The 17,980-nt window shown below is 41.5% G+C and overlaps 2 protein-coding genes across 2 annotated transcripts in view; one reads left to right on the plus strand and one right to left on the minus strand.

The window, feature by feature from the left end:
* Window positions 1-17,980, plus strand: part of wnt5b (wingless-type MMTV integration site family, member 5b) — a 58,477-nt gene that overhangs the window by 25,848 nt on the left and 14,649 nt on the right. The gene's annotated exons all lie outside the window — the stretch shown is intronic.
* Window positions 8,134-11,929, minus strand: fbxl14b (F-box and leucine-rich repeat protein 14b). Its single transcript, XM_079455318.1, has one exon. The coding sequence runs from the start codon at window positions 11,480-11,482 to the stop codon at window positions 10,280-10,282; it is 1,203 nt and encodes a 400-aa protein (XP_079311444.1). The 5' UTR covers window positions 11,483-11,929; the 3' UTR covers window positions 8,134-10,279.

The raw sequence follows: 17,980 nt of genomic DNA on the forward strand, positions 1-17,980 counted from the left end.
GACATTTGAAAATATTTTTTGTGTGTTAAAGCATTGTGAGAAACCTCTAAATGATTCTGAAGTACAGTTTAATATTGTGGTTGTAGTAGTGTTTTAATGAATACTCTGAGCCGAAGGATTTGCAGTTAAAGGTGAGGAAAAGGTTTGAGAGGTGTGAGACAGTTCAGACAAGTCTCCTACTCCTGGAGACAGGCTGTGAGACAAGAGAGAGAGGGAGGGAAGTGTGGAGGAGTGGGGCCAGGAGGTGAAAGCTGAGCTGGAATTTGTACGGTATGCAAAGAATGATGGGATTTTTCCTGCTGGGCAGCTGAGAGCTCCTGCACTGCTGAGCATTGACCAGCACATACTCTCTCTCTCGTTCACACACATACACATCCTAACCCTCACATATAACTCTCTCTATACTCCCTCACATTGTCTCTCTCTCTCACAAGAGACAGCCAATCCTTTTGTTATCTGGATTGTATTCCTGTGTGTGTTCTTGCTCTTTTAGTTTGTAGTATCTATTTCAATTTGAGTGCACCTTATTGGCACGGCAAACACTCTGCATTCGTTTGCCAGAGCATTTGGAGCGTAACTGTTTGCAAAGAAAATGGTGTGAAAGCAACATACGTATACACGGTAGCTTTTTGCCCTCTCTCCCTTTTATTTTTACTCTTCCGGATGATGAAAACATTCAGTGCATTCTTCTTTGTTTTCAGTTCTCCTCATTCTTTTTCTTCACGGTCCTTCTACCTCTGACTCTCTCACCCCCCATCACTCTCTGCCGGGATCCTCCGGTTGCTGGCACGCTTCCAGTGCCTGACAGTCACAAGATTATTTCATTTATTTGGTTGTTTTTTCAACCATTTCCAGTCTTTTTCTGTGGAAGCATTGTTGAGAATGAATGCATCGGTCACGAGCAGTGCTTCCTTTTGGTTATGTGAAGATAAAGAATGTGATGTCTACTTTGGAGGTCACGAGGGATGCATTTGTCTTTCTGTTTTGCTTTAAGATGGGCGGCAGAGATACGAGAATGTTGATTATACCATAAATTGCATTATTATATCCATATATATTTGTTCTTTGTGCTAATGGAGTATTATGTAAACTAAACCATATACAATTGTTCGCAGCAATCTATTTATTTGTGTTTCTGTTGCAGCAACGCTAGAGTCATTGTTCAAATGTTCTTTGTCACTTTGAAGAAAAAGCATTAATGTGAATATATGTCCGACCTTCTTCAGCCGTCTTTTCTCTCTCTTTTTCTGGACAGGTCATACATTAGGGTTACGGGAGCCATTTTTTCATTCTTTTGTCTGCGGTAACTTTTGAGAAATTCTTGGCTCGACTCCCCCCCCGCTTCCCTGAATGAGAAACTGTCAGTTTAATTGGCTGTGATCTCGTATGCAAAGCTGCTTTCACTTATTGCTCTCAGGTCTAACCCTTTAAATATGGATAAGATGGCTGGAGAAAAAAGCTCAGGGTCTTCTGCAGTCTGTATGCTTTGAATTAGAGCCAGACACTGGGTTTGTCCCATATTATTTTTTCGAACCGTGATATATGAATTTTCCTCATCATAGTGTTGGAGTTTTACACATTAAAAATTCTTGGTTTTAATTCTCTCGCTCTCTAAAGCATAGCGGCGAATATCACAAGAGTCAGAAAACAGAAACAGAGGAGCAGTGAGAAGAGGAGGAACAGAGGAGCAGTGAAGTGGCAAAGCCTTTTTCAGAATCACTTAACATTCGTAAACAAAACACATCTGCAACAAAATCTGCAATCATGTCGGCTTTGATCCTAAGAGGCACATTTGATTTAGAGACAGACAGACAGACAGAGAGAGAGAGAGGTCAAAGGAGATAGCAGGAGGTAGTTGGTGGAATGTTAACGCTAAAAAACAAGTCAATAGAATTATAGGACACAGGTTTTCACATACACGGCTGTTTTTTCTTCATAATAAATTGTACACAATAAAACTGAACATTTATTAAGTAAAAAGGGCCCAGTTCGATTTCGTGTAGTTTTAAAGTGGTCAGATTGATGTTCACGTAGCTTCATAATGGCTCATTTATCGTAGGGACTCCAGCGTCCATGCGAATTCCCGCCTCAGCTACATTTAATTGAAGTCTCGTGTCATCGCCGTGGTAACACGAGCGGGTGGATGTTACTGAAATGTATGAACATTAGTTCCCTAATAAGGTCACTCCAGAGCAACTTCTATCTCTCTCCTTCTCTCTGGCTCCATCCACATTTAATATGTGCCATTTTTTTGTCGCTAGTGTATTTGGCTGCTAGCATGTGGTCATGTTTTTGACATCATATTAAGAAAAACAATCTACGTAATGACATTTATAATCTATATTCTGATACACCAACGGATAAACATCAGCACCGTACAGAGTTTCCAGTTCCTGTCTTGGAATAGAGACAGAGCTGAAAAGAGAGCAAGGAAGATTGATAGAGAGAGCTTGAGAAAGAGAGAGAAAAAAAGAACGACAGGCAGCATTCTCTGGGCCCGTGACTGTCGAAGCGAATGGACCATGTGACAGGACATGTCGCGTTGAGTGACAAAGCAAAAAAAAGAGAGAAGTGGCAGCACAAAAGTAAAACACTATCCACTATTTCCCAACATCCACTGCTCTGAGTGTGTGTGAGAAAGAGAGAGAGACAGGAAGCGGGAGGAAGAACAGATGGAAAAAGTAGCAAACGTTAAAAAAACAGGAGGTTAGAATGGCAGATATGCAAGTGGTGCGAGTTGGTATGTGAAGGTGTTTCACACAAGTTAGTTTATGTGAGGAAGTACTCAAATGAATATGTAAATTGCAAAGAGCGGAGGTAGAATTAAAAAGGGTTAGAGAAAAGGACAGAGATGTCAGAAATGTAAAACGGAGTACAGATTTGGTGAGAAAGAAGGAAAGGATGGATGAAGGGTTTAGGCAGAGAACGAATACTTTGCATACCGCATGGCGATAACGTCAGACACTTTATACATTTCCCCGGCTGACTCGGACTGCTGCCTTGAGGCAGACACAAGCTGTGCCTCTCCATGTCACACTTAGAGCCTCTAAATCTCAGAGCGAGAGAGAGAGAGAGAGAGAGCATGGCATTTTACAGTGGGCTGAGAGAAAGGGGAAGAGATGGACGGCTGCCACAAAGTGAGATGAGTTCGTAGGAGAAAAGAAAGGACAGAGAAAGAGAGGAAATGAGGTGCAGGAATGGGCTCAGTGCTGCCCAGTGTATGTGGTTTCATATTCCTGCATCGCTATCGGTCGGCTCTTTAGCACAGGACAATAACCAAAAGCAATGCAGTCATCCTACAAAGCTTTTATATTTTAGGAACAGACGAACCGATTCACCTTGGCCACTCGACATTTATTCGCCCTCATCAAAACCTGTATATGACTCTTTCTTATGTGGAACACAAAAGAAGATATTCAGAAAAATGTCTCTTTGTGTCCATACAATGGAAGTCGATGAGGTACAGTGTTGTTTGGTTGCCAACGTTCTTCAAAATATCTTTGTTTGTGTAGAAGAAACGTCATCCAGGTTTGGAATGACATGTGGGTGTGAAAATTATGAATTTTCACTTTTGGATGAGCTATCGCTTTGTTTCAGTGTATGACAGCCCTACACCCCACAGTAACGTCCACTGTATGTGTGTTCTATTGAAAGCTAAAACAATGGTAGGTGCCTTTTTGCTGACGTTACAGTTTGAGGTTAGCTACTCTTTGAGCTGCCAGGCCTTGTGCATTCAGCCCTGTGGGTTCTGCTCTGTTAATATGCAGCTTCCAGTGCAGCTGTGTTCATTCATCTATATTGTATCCTGTTTTTAGATATAATTCCAGCACTGTTGTGTTTCACAGTTTGGGCTGAAAATGGTGACGGTCTGTAACTAAATTCTTTCTCACTTTCATGAATCTCCAACAGAACCGAAAGTTTTGCAGCTATACCACGGTGCATCGATGGTATCAGATGGAAATACCACGGTACTGATTTGCAGGTGAAATCAGAAGTAGTGTTTTAAAATCTGTATTTGCATCTTCATGGCCTTTTAAATCTTTTCGTATTTGTTAAGAACAAATTCTTTGAGATATCTCAGACGTTTTGCCTCGCATTTAAAAGAGAAAGAATCGAACGTAGAGTTAAATCAGGCAAGATGAAGCTATAAGTGTTTATTCATTCCCTGCACTCTCCTGTGTTTGTGTACTAGAACCGGTATTGAGAGGTGGGCTCCAGAGAGCCCGGCACTAAACTTGATCAAACCGGTCTATTTGTCCTTAAAGCTCTAGAGACGGGCTTCACTTCCTGTTGAATAACACTGCCTTTTCCTAGTCTCTGAGAGAGAGAGAGAGATTTTGACACAAACTTTAATGTTTTAAAACAATAAATGCATAAAGAGAGAGAGAGAGGTAAAGAAATCGGAGATATTTAATAATAACAATGCTAGTGCCACGATAGCTATTGGAAACAAATGATTTTCAGTTCATATCGATACAGTTTCGCATTGCTATTACACACAACCCTGGTGTATGGCTTCAGAAAACTTGTTGTACATTTGTCATATAAACTACTGCAATTTTGTCTGTTGGAGTATATAGAACTTGTAGTTATCAAAGGAAATCATGGGTTAGGAATGACAGATGTGAGAGTAAATGATGGGCCAATTGTTCATTTAATATTTTTATCATTCAAATAAAGATTCTCTGATATCCCTCAAAGCCATTTATTTCCGTCAGTCTGTGGATGCCTGTCATTAATCTGTGGTACGGCAGTATAGTCAATTTCCTTGTTATGGCTATGATGCCATGTTGGATCTACTTTGATTTATTTAATCCAGATTTGCTGTTTTTTTTCTAGCTCACAGGATACATCTTTATTCCATTTCTCGACCAATAACTTTCAACCACGTTGAAGCCATGTTAAAAAGCCCATTAGATTTATAAATCCATCTGACCTACAGTGCTTTTTGTGTATGTAGTGCTTGAACGAGCATCTGTTTTACCGAAACATCATGAATTGGACTTCTGGGGGCGATTCCAAATGGCACTTTTAAAAATATATTCCCCTGTTGAGAGCGTCTTAACTGACAGTGTGGGGTTTGGCGATGGCGGACTGAGGCTGCCGTATGTGTGGAGTGGTTTTAGCTACAGTAGTATACCTCCCTCTGTCATCCATCCCTCATCTTGTTTCTTCCTTTTAGTCTCACTATCTCCTTTGAGTGGATTCTGTGCACCACACACACAACACTCACACCCATACCACCCACTCTGTGCAACAACAAATCTCCTTCGGTGAAGTCGGCCTGTAGCCCGGACTTTGAACACACACAGTCAAGTACTCGTCTATCAGCTCTTACCTTTTACATTACAAAGCCAAACATTTTCTTGTGTTTTACACTGTGGTTTCCAAAGCATCCACTTTTCTGTTTCCTAAAAGCACTTTTCTTTTTTTATTCAAGGTCCAGTGTGTAATTTGGAGAATCTATTGACAGAAATGCAACATAATGTACATAACTGTCTTTATAGGTGTATAAAGAACTTATATAATGAAGCGTAATGTTTTTATTATTTTAGAATGAGCTATTTATCTATATCTACATACACCATGTGTACAACATGACGACACCTTAGTCCTGTGTCAGACTCAGTAGTGCTTCGAAAGGGTGGGCTGGAATTTGCAACCACACCACTAGATGCCGCTATATTTCATACACAGGACCTTCAAGATAAAAGTGGGATATGTGATGTTTGAGGGCACAAATCATTTACATTTTATTTAATTAAAAAAAGTATTGAGCACAGTCCTTCCACTAGAAGATACAGACACTGACGTGCGAACCAAACTTAATTGTTTTTTTTAGGGATGTTATTTATATTGCAATGTGAGAGGGTGCTTTGCATCACAACAGTAAATATATTTTACATATTGAATATCTGAAATACTGCATTGACCAATCAGCAGCCAGAGCCGTATATGTTTTGTAATGACATTTTATCAATTTATATTTAAGAACTCTAAGAAAAAAAGTTGTGCACTGCGTGACAATTCGAGGTAAAGGATTAACATTCAAACGAGCTGGTTTAGAAGCAACAAAGCTTCCGCGCAGTTTTTTTCCCTGAATTGTTTTTGTTGTGCGGTGTGGTTTTCAGTCTCACACTCAAGTTTCTTTCATGCACAGACCTCCTGCCTCCAGAGTGCTGCCGGAGAGCTGCATTTCACACTGTATGAAAGTAGATATGAACGTGTGGACCCGTCAACTAATACAATCTGTAAAAAGGGGGAAAACTGGTGCAACACGAGCCGAATGCCATTTTTTTAAGAGAGGCGGAAAATAAGAGTTTACGTGTGTCTGATATGGAAAGCGTTTGCACACAATCCCTTGGACGCACAGAAATATGTTGGACAGAATAGATCTGTTGATTTCCTTAATTTTCCTACATTTTGCCTATCATTTGAAGCGTGTGGCTTTGTGTGCCTGTGTGAGGTGCAAATTAGCCGTTGTAAATTTGTTTCTTAGAACGTGTGTGAAGGGTGGGGCGAGGGTGACAGATTGGGTCTCCTGGCTCCAGACCCTCTGTACTCACACTTCCAGCAGGGTCACATGACTCCAGTCAAACTCTGTCACAACCTCCACAAGGGAGAGCTGGCAAAGCAAACCAGCCCAAACCTGGACATTGCGCGCACGCGTAGTCCGATCTTCTCGCCTGTTCACTTGCAGCCCTACCTTTTTCCGGTTACTTAAAAAAAGAAATTGACGTACAGTATGTGCAGTAAAACAGTTGTGTGTGGTACCAACTGCTTGTAAAAATGCCATATGGCCGTCATCCAGGCCGCAATGTGAAAAGACTGCTGTGGATTAGCTCTAATGAGAGGTATGCTTAAACCTGACAGCCACGGGAGACAGTTAGCATACACCGCAAAGTTTATTCCACTGTCTTTCTCAAACCTAAATATCTCTATAAACCCGTGAGACACTCGTCTTCACGAGAGAATCTCACGAAAACCATGTCCAGGTTACATCTTACCCCAAAGGAAAAAAGTGAAAATATATCTGGACTATGTTTTTTCTGAAAATGTGAGCACTAAACACCTCTGGATTGTCTCATAATTAAGTGATGATTCTCATAGGTGTGTTACAATGCTTTTAAGTATAACATTTTATCATTTACCATTTCAATAATAAAAAAGGAGGATTCATTATGATTAAAATATCACAATGCAATTATTTATATATTAAGACATTTATACATATGTATGTCCTAAAAAGAACCTTTTTATCCTTCCGTCAAAATGAATACAACTATTCATTTTGGGGGGACCTGAACATGTTTTTTGAATCTGAATTTGGGGCAGTCACCGCAATCTCTTAAACCTCCAGCACATGATGTTTAAATGAGCTTAACAAGTATTGACAATTGTTGTTTTCAAATTCCTATGCAAATAAATTCTGATTAGCTAAATGTTTTCTGCAGTGCAAACCACACAGAGTCTTAAACCTCATGTGTTTGTCCTGTGCAGAAGTGACAGAGATTAAATTTTCCTGCATCTGGCCTCACGCTATTGTTCTGAACAGATAAACACAGCAATACCACACACAGAGAGGAAATATAGCACCTCGACGAAACTACAGCATCTCGTGGGTTCCATGTTTGCTAGTCGGTGCCAGTCTCCAAAAGTAAGACCGGGTTCTCCAACCACACCGCTTTTTTCTAACACGGCGAAGTCAAACAGTGACTCACAAATTCCTCTCCATTTTCCAGAGATCTGTAGCCGGCAGAGCTTTTAGCCACCTTCTCTGAACTCTCAACCTTCTGCATAGTCTCAATCAGACATTTATTTCTAATCTTGCCATCAGACATTAAGAAACTTTAATCGGATGATGGGATTGTTTGTGCTTGAATTTTGGCTCTCCGAGCAAATCACATGTGCCTTTTAAAAGTGTCTGCAACTTTAGACAAGAGCAAAATAACCCCCACCCTTCTGGAACAGTCTAAAACTTCAAAGCGTCTGACAGTAGCCCAGAGGCACCTTTAACCACAGGTGCTGGAAGAGCCTTAACAGGTTACCGCTAATGTTCCAACTGCTTTGTTCAAATGACCCTGTTGCCTGCTGTAAGAGCTATTTTATTATTTCATTTTTATTTTTAATTGCATGAGATTTCTCCCAGGTTTAATAAATTCGTTTTTGATTTGCACCAGGTCTTCTTGGCTTAGCAAAGCCTTACACTAGTATAGTTTTAATACCGTCAAATAATATCTTTAGTATCGGTCAAAGGATTTTATTACAAAACAGCATGCTATACCTGACTCACATATGTTAAGATGGCGTAAAAGGCATCTTAAATTTAGCTCAGGGGAAAGACGAAAAATCTATGACTCACACATGTTAAGATGGCGTAAAAGGCATCTTAAATTTAGCTCAAGGGAAAGACGAAAAATCTATGAACACAGCAAGTTTGCGAAAGAGGGATGGCGGTAACCTTCAGATGGGCTTACATTTTCTTTCCCTCTCTCATCAAGAGCCCAGCACCCCCGTTTAAATCCTCCACCCCTCCGGACGGTGGAGGGGAGCAAAGACTAAAGCTTAAATGCTTTGAATGGTGGTGTGGAATGTTTAAAAGAGTCTGGTTGAGAAAGGGGGTGGTCTGCAGATTTTTTTCCTTGGGGGAGGAAGACTCCCGTGGGACAAACCCTGTCTCTTAGATCTGGTATGCGTGACTGAGCAAGAAGAAGAAAAAAAAAACCAAACCTGACTTCTGAATTTAGGGAAACAATTGCAACTGTTTAGAGGATTTATAATTTTTCTGGGGCCTTAAAATATGAAGAGTATATGAACTGCAGCATTACATCAACAAATTGAAATGACATCCTTTAAAATAGCTATATTATCAGCTTGGATAAAGATGGCAAAAGGCATAAATGCCATTTTAACACCCTAGCTGGTCAAATTAAAAAAAGCATCCATTTTGTTTCGCTTCATAAATAATGTATCACACAAATGATGCATGCCCTTAACACACAAATATCATTTCCATTACCTCCTAAAATGCTGAATACTCAAAGCCACGACATTGCCTTGCAATCAACAAAATAACCCCACATATTTTTGCCTCCTGGTGTCCTTCTGATAATGTATTATAACATTATCTGGATAATGCCTTAACATTATGACATTCATCATGCATTAAAGGTACCAAAACAACACTTAATGCATGAATTACGGCAAAAACCATTCCCCACCTTTCAACGAAATTGCACGTGGCTCATGTATTTATTTATATAAATATCAACTTTAATGTTTTTACTGTAAGAATATAAAACATCTTAATTCGGGATTCTTTTTTACAAATACATTTACAGTACATTAGAACACAGTAGCTTCTCAGCAGGACTGGATACATGTTGCAGGTCGATACATCATGTTACATATATAGGCCTGACACACATTTTGCGTGTTACCCGAGAAAAGAATCGATTGCGAACATGTCATTTATATGCAACGTTGAATATTAATGAATTTAAAACGGACACGTTGTTTTAATAACGTGGTAGTGCCCGTGTAGCCTTGAAAAGGCAAAGAAGGTGTCGGTAATTTGCAAACAGGGTTTTTTTCTGGGACAAATTTCACTTCAATTTGAAGTACAACGCTCTGAATAACAGCCATGAATTGGACAATATCTGCTTACATAAGCATAAATACATTAGCAGAACCTCATTCCTCTGTCGAAGCAGGAATTAAAAGCTGTCAGGCCCAAAACTAAAAGATTTGAAATAGAAAAAAATCAGCTTACAAACCCAGCATCTTCGCGTGTCTTTGCATAAACTCGTTTTGAGCCGCGCCAATCTTTACTTAAAACTCCCTTTGTTGTCTATTTGAAGGGAAATTAACAACGTTTGAATCCATCCATTCTTTCAGTCTTTTTGCTTTCCCCGAGCCAAAGACGAGATAATGGGGGAGGGGATTGTTTTTTCTAGGCACAATTTTTCATTCTTCTTAAGAATAACAATATATATAATACATCTAACGAGGTAGCCAAAATATCGGATACTTGGGGAAGAGGAGGTTTAATATTGCGATCTGTTAAGTAAAAATAACTTTTTAGTGTTTCTTACACTGACTGGGTTGTTAATAATAACAACAACGACAACATGTATCACATTCATTATCTTTGCCAATGTTTTTATTAGCCTCGCTCTACCGAACTCCATCTAGGACAGTACGAATGTCTGATTTGTATTATTTATTAAAATAAAACTCCCCACCCACCCCCTCCCTCCCTCCAGAATCTCGTCAAGTTTCACCTCACTTTTTCGCTTTCAGTCATCTGCCAAAGGCCCAGGTTCAAAACTTTAAGGCAGGGGAGCTGCGTGATCCTCTCTAGTCCCCTCTTAGTGATTTTCGTACATCCATACAGATCGATGCCGGTCAGTTGAGTCAAGTGGTCGGCGATGAGCTCCAGTCCTTTGTCTGTTATCCGCACGCATTGGCCGATGTTCAGCGTCCTCAGCTCGTGCATCTGGCGCACCATCCTGTTGATGCCATCGTCGCTGATGTGGCACGAGCACAGCGACAGCGACTTGAGCTGGTAAAGGCCCTGCGCGATGTACGCCAAGCTCTGATCGCCTATCTTATCGCAAAAAGACATGTCGAGCCCAGAAAGTCTGAGCGTCCCCATGGCGAGGTGCATGATGCCCGTGTCGCTGATATTGTCGCATGAACGTAGATTAAGGCTCCATAGACTTGTCATGTGCGAGAGGTGGATCATGCCGGCGTCCGAGATCCCCCCGCAGAAACTCAGGTTGAGCACTTTCAGCTTGGTTAGGCCCTTAGAAATGTGCTTGAGGGACAAGTCCGTCAACTTTTGACAGTCCTGTAGGGTCAGGTATTCCAGACTGAGGCAGCCCTCGGCCGCGCTGCGGGTCATGCCGGCCAAATGCCCGATGCCCACGTCCGACACATGCCGGCAGCTCCTCAGATTAAGACTTTTGAGTCTGTGCAAACCCCATGCGATGAGTAATAACCCCGTGTTGGTGATGTTGCTGCAGCCGCCCAGTTCCAGCACTTCCAAGTTTTTTAGATACTGGGCTATTCTGCCCAAACTGGAGTCCGTGATCTGTTTACAAAGGCTTAGATTGAGCACTCTGAGAGAAGGGATCTCCTGCACGAACGCGTGACCCAGGCCGTTATCCGTTAAGTTATAGCAGCCGCTCAGATTCAAGCTTTCGATGTTGGGCATCCCTTGGATAACGTAGCTGAGGCTGCGCCGCAGGCTGAGGATCTGCACCCGCCTGATGCCCCGCGCCTGAAGGCTGGGAAACAGGGACGGGTTCGCCCGCCTCAGATGCAGCTTGGCTTCCACCCCCCTCCACACGGACTTGTGGTAGGACGCGTCCCTCCACGCCGTGCACACTTGGGCCACCCTGCCTTTGTCCCTCACGTCCAAGTAGCTGAAAATCATGGCCAATATCTCCGGAAAGAGGCATGAGATGTGCGTCTCCATCTTCCGCGCGCGCTTCTGGAAAACAAACGGCGGCAAACCCCCACCGAGCGACGCGGAACACAGTCCCCCCAGGAGAAAAAAAAGGCTTTTAAAAGAACTCAACAGGCTTTCTTTTTACATTTAACTGCGTAGCTCGATCAACTCCGTCCCACGTGATCCGTTCGGTGGCGCAGCAAAGGTTCAAATCGGTGAAATAAAGCCTCAAAAAAGAAGCTCGATCCGGGGGGAACGCTGGCGCTCAGTCAGCGCTGCTGCCCGTTTGGCGCTCGGATAATAGCCGTCGCTCGACTCGGGGATCTAGACGGTCGTACATTTTCAAAAGACGCGAAAAACGGCAACAAACCACGGGAGAAAATAAATTCAGTCCGATCCGATCGCTATCAGATTCAAGAGCGAGGTTTCGCTTTGCGTTTGTGCTCCGCTCGCACTCATTGCCAAGCCGAGGGGCTTCCTGCTGCCTTTGTCTGATCTTTTCAAACTGACTTGGCAGGGCCGCCAGCACAGAGCGGCCGCGGGGGAGGCGCATATTTAAACCCGTTAAAACAAGCAAAGTTGGTAAAGAACAGTCTGAAACTCGTTTGTCGGCACTACGGGGAGTTTTAGGTATTATAGTTGTTTGTGTTTCGTTTTGTTCAAAACTGTCATTTTAGATACGCGTGTTGTCTGTGTTCGCTCTCCCCCTTTTTGAACACTGAGTGGTTTGGCCCAACTCAGCTGGAACAGTAAGAATAGTTCCCCTGGAAACCAACTTCTTACAATTCAGTTCACTTTACCTTTAACCCTTCAGCTTCCGAGTCAGATGGTGATGTTTTTCATAGCTGTTATTTACATTTTTGGTTGATATTTGGTTGATATTTTCTTTGACTGTAGTGAAAAAACAATGCAAATGCTTTACTTTTCAATATATTACATCATTGGTTTAGATTAAAAGTGACATAAATCATCTATGGTATTTAAGTTTTGATCCTGCTGAGCGTGTTACATTCTTTATTTTATTTACAATCATAATGAAATATTGTTATTACTATTATTCTCTGATATGTTCATTTGTCTTATATTGTATTACAATAGTTTCATATTGAATTACTGTTCTTGTCATTTGATTACCTAAAAAGCAGCATCGTTCATTATAACCCAAACGAAAACATTTGTAATATTTATCTTCATTTCCATCCTGTGAGAAGAGTTTGTTGTCTCTGTCAGTCTTACGTAAGGTCGTTTTTTCCACCGTATGCGTATTTACCCGTCCTTGGGCCTCAGGCCCCCCTTCTGTGGGAGCTCTGGCATTGTTAACCGATATGACTGAGCGTTTTCAGAAGGTACTGGAGTGTAGCAGTAAGAAAGAGGAAAATGAGCACACAAAGGTTTGTGTTTGCAAACGAAAAATGCAGTACAGCACAACTGACAGCAGAAGTCCAACGTTCCACCCGCCCTGCCTCAGTTCTCTCTCTCTCTCTCTCTAGCTGTCTCTGTGTGTCTTTCTTTCTGTCTCTCTATCTTCTCTCTACTTCACCACATGTCTCTCCCTCTCTTCAGTAAATGTCACTTCTTTCTTCCCCCTCCTCCTCCTTCACTGATTCATTTGTGTAATTAACACATTTGGTATCCAGTTATTCGCAGGCCTTGGTTGTTAGAAGCCAACAGAAAATGACCATGTTTACTTTATTAATACAACATAATAATAGCACGTTCCTGGTATGCATATGAAATGATGCATATTTTATCGGCATGGGTCTTCACTAGTTATGACATTTCAAAAGCATTATACATAAACCAAGTAGTGACACGAAATATAGACTATCACTATACACAACAACAACAAATTAGTTGGTAATAAAATAAGGTTTCCATAGTTTTTTTATTATATATATTATATATTAAGGTAAATAGAAAGTCACACTTTTCTATATATCTGCACATTATTGCCCTTTCAATGACGCGAGAGCTTCTATTGTGTGCCTTCTAAGCGTCTGCTAAATGATTAAATGTTTGACTATCCCATTTTTCTGAGAAAGACATCAGAATGGATAAGGAAAGTAGGTTGCAAATGCTATTTCACATCGACAGGGAAGTCATAGTGGACAGATAAAGTGGCTCTGAATGCTTGCTGAGCCACGATGCCCAGCATGCAAGGGGGTGAGAGGTCTGTGACAGCGGCCCCTCTCCAGCCGGCCTCACCGCCAGAGCGAAGGGCCGCTCCAGAACCACACCGCTGTGAGTCAGAGGCACTCAAAGCAGGCCCGCAGAGCCAAAAGCAGGACTCAAGCTGCTCCTGGAAATAGGCAGAGAGCGGGAGGAGGGGACGAGCGACGGAGAGAGAAAGCGAGAACAGAAAAGGGAGGGGTGTGATTTATAAAGTAGGAGAAGGCAAACAATTAAAAAAGACGCACTCGCCGCTGAGAGATGCAACTGTTCATTTGACAGTTTATGATCATTCAGACTGAATTAAAGCGGGTGTAGGCAAAACACACGCACAACATGAAGAACTTTACGGTCCGGACCAAAAAAAAAGAAGAGAGGCAAACGATTAAAGAAAGTGAAAACGTAGCCGGGAGACAGCGAGAACTAAAAGGACAAGTGCTACATGCAAATGCGAAGGTGTTGTAGGATTTAGCAAAAAAATGTGTCATGTGATTTGATGTGCTGATTCAGGAGGGGGGATAATTGGATAATTGCATGCCACAGAACTGCGCTGATAACTGCGCTTGGGGCACCCGTTTCCTAGGAGACGTAGGCATGTGTCAACATGCTGTTGAAAGCTGACACCTCATGAATAGATTTTGGGCTACTTTGTAGTTTCTCTCCCTCGCTCTCTCTCTCCTCCTTCACGAATTCATGTATGACTCCAATCTGCTTTTTTGTTTTACAAGCCGTGGCAGTTCGAGGAGAGGATCTGGCAGCTGTAACTTGCGCAAACCTCGCATACGTGCAGGCTGCTGAATGGGCTTTTCATGAAATCAGACAACAGTTTCAGCTACGGCAGGGGAAACCACATTGCTCTATTCAAATCAGGTCGAATCTCCCCAGGAGCTGTACCCCCGTTGCGGTACTACAGGGGAAACAGTGGGAAGTCGATGCTTTCTGCGCTTCTGCGAAGAACAGGCAGTGATGTAATACTCTACACCATTGTAATGTTAATATCGCAGTTAAAATGCCTATAGTTTCTCATAACATCTTTATCATTTGATTTAATTGCGCTGATTTTGCATGAATTGTCTTTAACGGAGCAGCTTTCGAAGAATGAAAATGCTGTCAATATTTGTTCACCCTCATTTCTTGGTCTTTAAGATAGAACATGAGACATTTTTAATCATCTTTACAATGATGGCAATCACGGTGGTCAAGCACCAATAATATCAAAATTATGATGTTATTAACAAGATAATATCAATAAACAACATTATATAAAAATAATCACATATGAACAACAAAAGAACTGTATTGACAGTGGCAACATAAGCGTTATGTGTCCCAAACTTAGACCTCCACATAGAATACAATAAATGATTCATATCAATTCATATGAATATCAATTAAAATTCATATGAATTTTACGAGAGACATTTATTTATTTTTGCACGTTTGAAATGTAAATTAAGTCAATTATGTCTTTCACACATTTGGTCATTATTTACAGCTTATAGTTTCTTTAAATATACTTATTCCTTCATCTCTCTTCTTTCTCATCTTCTTGTTTTTCATGTCAGTTTTCTCAGTCATTCCTCGCTCTCTTATTCTCTCTCTCTCTCTCTCTCTCTCTCTCTGCCTGGAGCCCACAGCCAGGTGAGGCCCCTCCAGAGAATAATTACAACCTGAAACAGAGATCGGAGCCCCGCGGCACTCACCATCAAAGCAGTTGCTGGGAACAGCCCCAGCTAATGTGGTGGAGGAGAGGGACACTGACAGGGCAGAAATCTGTGGTTTCCAAACACGCGCTTGCATGCCACAAACACCAAACTCTCACTCGTAGCATGACCAACAATAACAGGCCATTTGCCAATCCAATGGTCACGTTGCTCACCTGGGACCTTTAAAAAAAAAGAGGGTTAAAGAAAGAAAGAAGAGAGAGGGTTGGCCAAATTAGTCTGCTGCATGCCCGGGCCTGGAAAGAGGGAGGGAGGAACCAGAAACACATTGAAAAGCGTTCTACAAACAACTGTGTGACTCAAGGGCAGGTTCTGGCTACAGAATTTATACACACCAGCCACCCAGCTAGTAAAGCCTACAGGGGCTTTGAGACCAAGTACCAGGAGAAGTCAGATGTCACACTCACAAGGAAAAGTTGGCGCTCGCGAGTTTGAGGGGTGATGTCATGAGACAAGAAAGGGTCCTGCTTTACTGTACTTCCAGTCTACTTCCAGAAATTCTGTAAGTCCTGAAAGTGAGATTGATTTTGTTAACATTTGTGCTTTTGTGCTTCTGTCCTGTTGGCTGTATGTCAGAATCTATTATCAGTTTCTAAGTTATCATAATTCTGTGATGCAACAATTTTATTAGCAATGCATTTAAACTATAAGTTGGCTTCAACAGTTTAGCTAAACCAGTCAGCCTGTGTATAGGACTACAACAGATTAAAGATCAACGTTTAAAGCGTATCACAGACAGTTTCTGCCAATCTCATATTAATCTTAAATACCTATATAGTAGTATTGCATACGTCATATCTTCGAAGAGTATTTAGTTTGATCAAAAAATAAAAAAGAGAGATACAGCTGTACGATTATTTCCGGAAAAACACGAGCTGCTAGAGGTGGGACTAGTGGGGAGAGTGGGATGGAACTACAGCACGAGCAAGCAACACACCATGACATTAATCCCTTCGTGTTTTGTACATTATGCATGTACATGCCGATTGCCAACAAAACACAGACGTATGACTTGACCATGTTAAGCATGATAGCCCAACACGTGTAAAGACGTCAGAATGTGTCAAGTGACAAACTAATTGTTTGGGTGTTTTTAAATCGCTTAACACGAAAAACAACTGTGAAAATAAAGCTAATAAAAGGAGATAAAAGTAAAGCAAATGGAAACAAGGACAAATAAATATCCAAGTGTTATTAAGAAATGCCTCAAAACTGTCAACAAACAAACAAGCAAGCAAATAAAAAAAAGACACAGTTGAGCAGCTTAGCCATTTAAAAAACTAAGTGAATGCAAGACTGGGGTTTGCAGACAAAAAACTGTTTTACCCAGTTGCGATGTGGGAAAAGACTTTGTGGTTAGATGAAGCCAAGATTTTTAACCAGAATTCAAACCAATATGTGTGGTGTAAATCTAACGCTACCCACACCTCAGAGACACAAAGCCTACTGTGAAGTATGCTGGTAATAACATCATGTTGTCTGGCTGTTTTTATCAGCAGGGACCGGGCGGCTTGTTAAAATACAAGAATGAATGGAAAAACTTGCAAAAACTTAAGAAAAGCGTCATCTTCTTCAATGATTGTAAACATAAGATTATATAAGCAACGTTACAGCTTTGTTGTTTTAAAAATAACAATACTTAACATTTATCGACTCAAACGTGCGGCAATTTTGCCAAGGATCAAAAATCATTCCTGAAAAGTAGGCCAAACTGGTACATACTTGCCCCAAAGCCACTGTTGCTGCAAAATTATGTGAGTTGTTCATACACTTTTTATTATTTCTTAACTTTTTTTTATTGGCGAAAATATATCCTTTTTTGGAGAATATCTGATGGTAAAGACAATATCACGGTTATTTTGAGTTTCAGTCTTTTGAAAGAACGTTATTTTTTATATCTATTTTAGTAAATTAGAGAATGTTTTAGAAGTCTAAATGCTTTTTATAAGGCACTATATATGTGCGTGTGCTGGTTTATTTTCAGTTCATCTAGCCATAGCTGTCAGGGAGTATCTCTTTTAGAGAGTGTTGATTGTGGAGAAGAAAGCCAAGCTGTTTGTCTCAGGGCTGGGACTCAGAGACAGCCGTACGCTGACAGCACACCGCACAGCTGTGCTGCCCTCATAATCACAATAATGAAAACCTAAATAATTGATACGTTCTCTCAGAAAACGTGTCGTTTGCATTTGAATTAAACATTACAAGGTGTATTGTATTTGAAAATGGAAAACGAAGTTCTAGGCATAAAGGGCAGGAAGCGCAGAACATGAAAGCGGGGATTAGCATTGTGCTGCTGATGTGCTGACCTGCAAGTCTGGTCTGGTTTCTCTCCGCTTTCTGTACGGTCCTACTTTCCCCCATACACCGCTCTGTGTCTCTCCTCCCACCCCATGCTCATCCACTTCAGAAAAGTGGGCTGTGCTCTTGTCCCGAGGGGTTGATCCGATACAGGTCAGGTTAATCAATCCAGAGGGAGTGAGAGGCTGTGCTGGGAGTTTTAATCAGGCCGAGACTGTGGAGACTCCGACCTCTCCACCCTCCAGCTGCCGGCTTCCAGCCAGCATGTTTGTATGTACGTTTAAAAACTTGCCTCTCTCTCTCTGCATATGTGCCTGTATAAGCAGCAACTCTG

Source organism: Barbatula barbatula, assembly GCF_947034865.1.
Source record: "Barbatula barbatula genome assembly, chromosome: 4".
NCBI lineage: Eukaryota > Metazoa > Chordata > Actinopteri > Cypriniformes > Nemacheilidae > Barbatula > Barbatula barbatula.